Source organism: Orcinus orca, chromosome 16 (assembly GCF_937001465.1).
Source record: "Orcinus orca chromosome 16, mOrcOrc1.1, whole genome shotgun sequence".
NCBI lineage: Eukaryota > Metazoa > Chordata > Mammalia > Artiodactyla > Delphinidae > Orcinus > Orcinus orca.
In genome coordinates, this window is record NC_064574.1 from 32,063,855 (window position 1) to 32,065,302 (window position 1,448).

At 48.4% G+C, this 1,448-nt stretch overlaps 1 protein-coding gene across 1 annotated transcript; it reads left to right on the top strand.

The window, feature by feature from the left end:
- Positions 1 to 276: 276 nt before the first annotated feature.
- Positions 277 to 1,110, top strand: PRND (prion like protein doppel). Its single transcript, XM_004276440.3, has one exon. The coding sequence runs from the start codon at positions 342 to 344 to the stop codon at positions 876 to 878; it is 537 nt and encodes a 178-aa protein (XP_004276488.1). The 5' UTR covers positions 277 to 341; the 3' UTR covers positions 879 to 1,110.
- Positions 1,111 to 1,448: the final 338 nt, after the last annotated feature.

Consider the following 1,448-nt stretch of genomic DNA (forward strand, 5'->3'; position numbering starts at 1 on the left):
AGGGAGGAGGGTGGGGTCACATTGTCCCCAGGGTAAGACTGGAAAGGATATCTATGAATAATCAAGTTGCCTGTTGCAGCTTCTGATCTGTCTGAGAAAACCAAGATCACTGTCCTGAATGGATGTAATTTCAGGCAAAAGCAAGAAACTTGGTATTGAATTGACTTAACCCTGTACAGCCCAAGCCTGCGAAAACAATTATGTTTCCAGAAAAATGTAAAGGGTGCAAGAATGCCATTCCTCTCATAGAATCTCCTACATGTGGGAGGGCGCAGGGGAGACTGGGAACCCCACTGGGGAAGTTAACTGCTCCAGCCTTTTCTGTTGCAGATTCTGACACAATGAGGAAGCATCTGGGTGGATGCTGGCTGGCCATTGTCTGCGTCCTGCTCTTCAGCCAGCTGTCCTCAGTCAAGGCGAGAGGCATAAAGCACAGAATCAAGTGGAACCGGAAGGCCTTGCCAAGTACCTCCCAGGTCACGGAGGCCCACACTGCAGAGATACGCCCAGGGGCCTTCATCAGGCAAGGCCGAAAGCTGGATATCAACTTCGGAGCTGAGGGCAATAGATACTACGAGGCCAACTATTGGCAGTTCCCTGATGGGATCCATTACAATGGCTGCTCTGAGGCCAACGTCACCAAGGAGAAGTTTGTCACCAGCTGCATCAATGCCACCCAGGCGGTGAACCAGGAGGAACTGTCCCGCGAGAAACAAGACAACAATCTTTACCAGCGGGTCCTGTGGCAGCTGATCAGGGAGCTCTGCTCCAACAAACAGTGTGATTTTTGGTTGGAAAGGGGAGCAGGACTTCGGGTCACTCTGGACCAGCCCATGATGCTCTGCCTGCTGGTTTTCATCTGGTTTATTGTGAAGTAAGTTTGCAAGCAGGCTGGTAGCCACAGAGATGAGTGTGGGTGAGCAAACCATGAGGGAGTTATCTCAGTTCTTCTCCCCAAGCCCCAAACCCCCACATGTTCTGAAGGTACCAAAGAGCAGTGATTGATTCTTCAGCACTTCCAATAACATTCCCAAGTATTCACTCAGGTTCTTGTTTGTATTTGATAAATGTGTGGGCATCAATTCTCTCCAGGCTCTACCTGAGGGTGGCTTGTTCATCACTGCATTCTCAGCTCCGGTGGAGCATCTGGCACACCATATCATGCAATAAATGTTTGGTAAGCAGATAAAAGAATGCACCAGGGACTGTGCCAAGCACTCCACAGTACTTCCCAACAACTCTTAGAGGTAGGTGTTATTCCCATTGTACAGATGAGGAAACTGAAGCTCCAAGACGTAAAGTAGTAAAGTAGCTAGAAAATGTCATAGCCATAATTCAACCCTGGCTTGTCTAACCCCAGATTTGCTGCTCTGTACAGTCCCACTTTTGGAAATATGAAAAGACTGATGCTGATGGCCATGTATTTGATACCTTATTACATGGAAGTT

Bases quoted from the DNA above. Each gene is read 5' to 3' on its own strand.
- PRND (XM_004276440.3), top strand. From the start codon at position 342: ATGAGGAAGCATCTGGGTGGATGCTGGCTGGCCATTGTCTGCGTCCTG.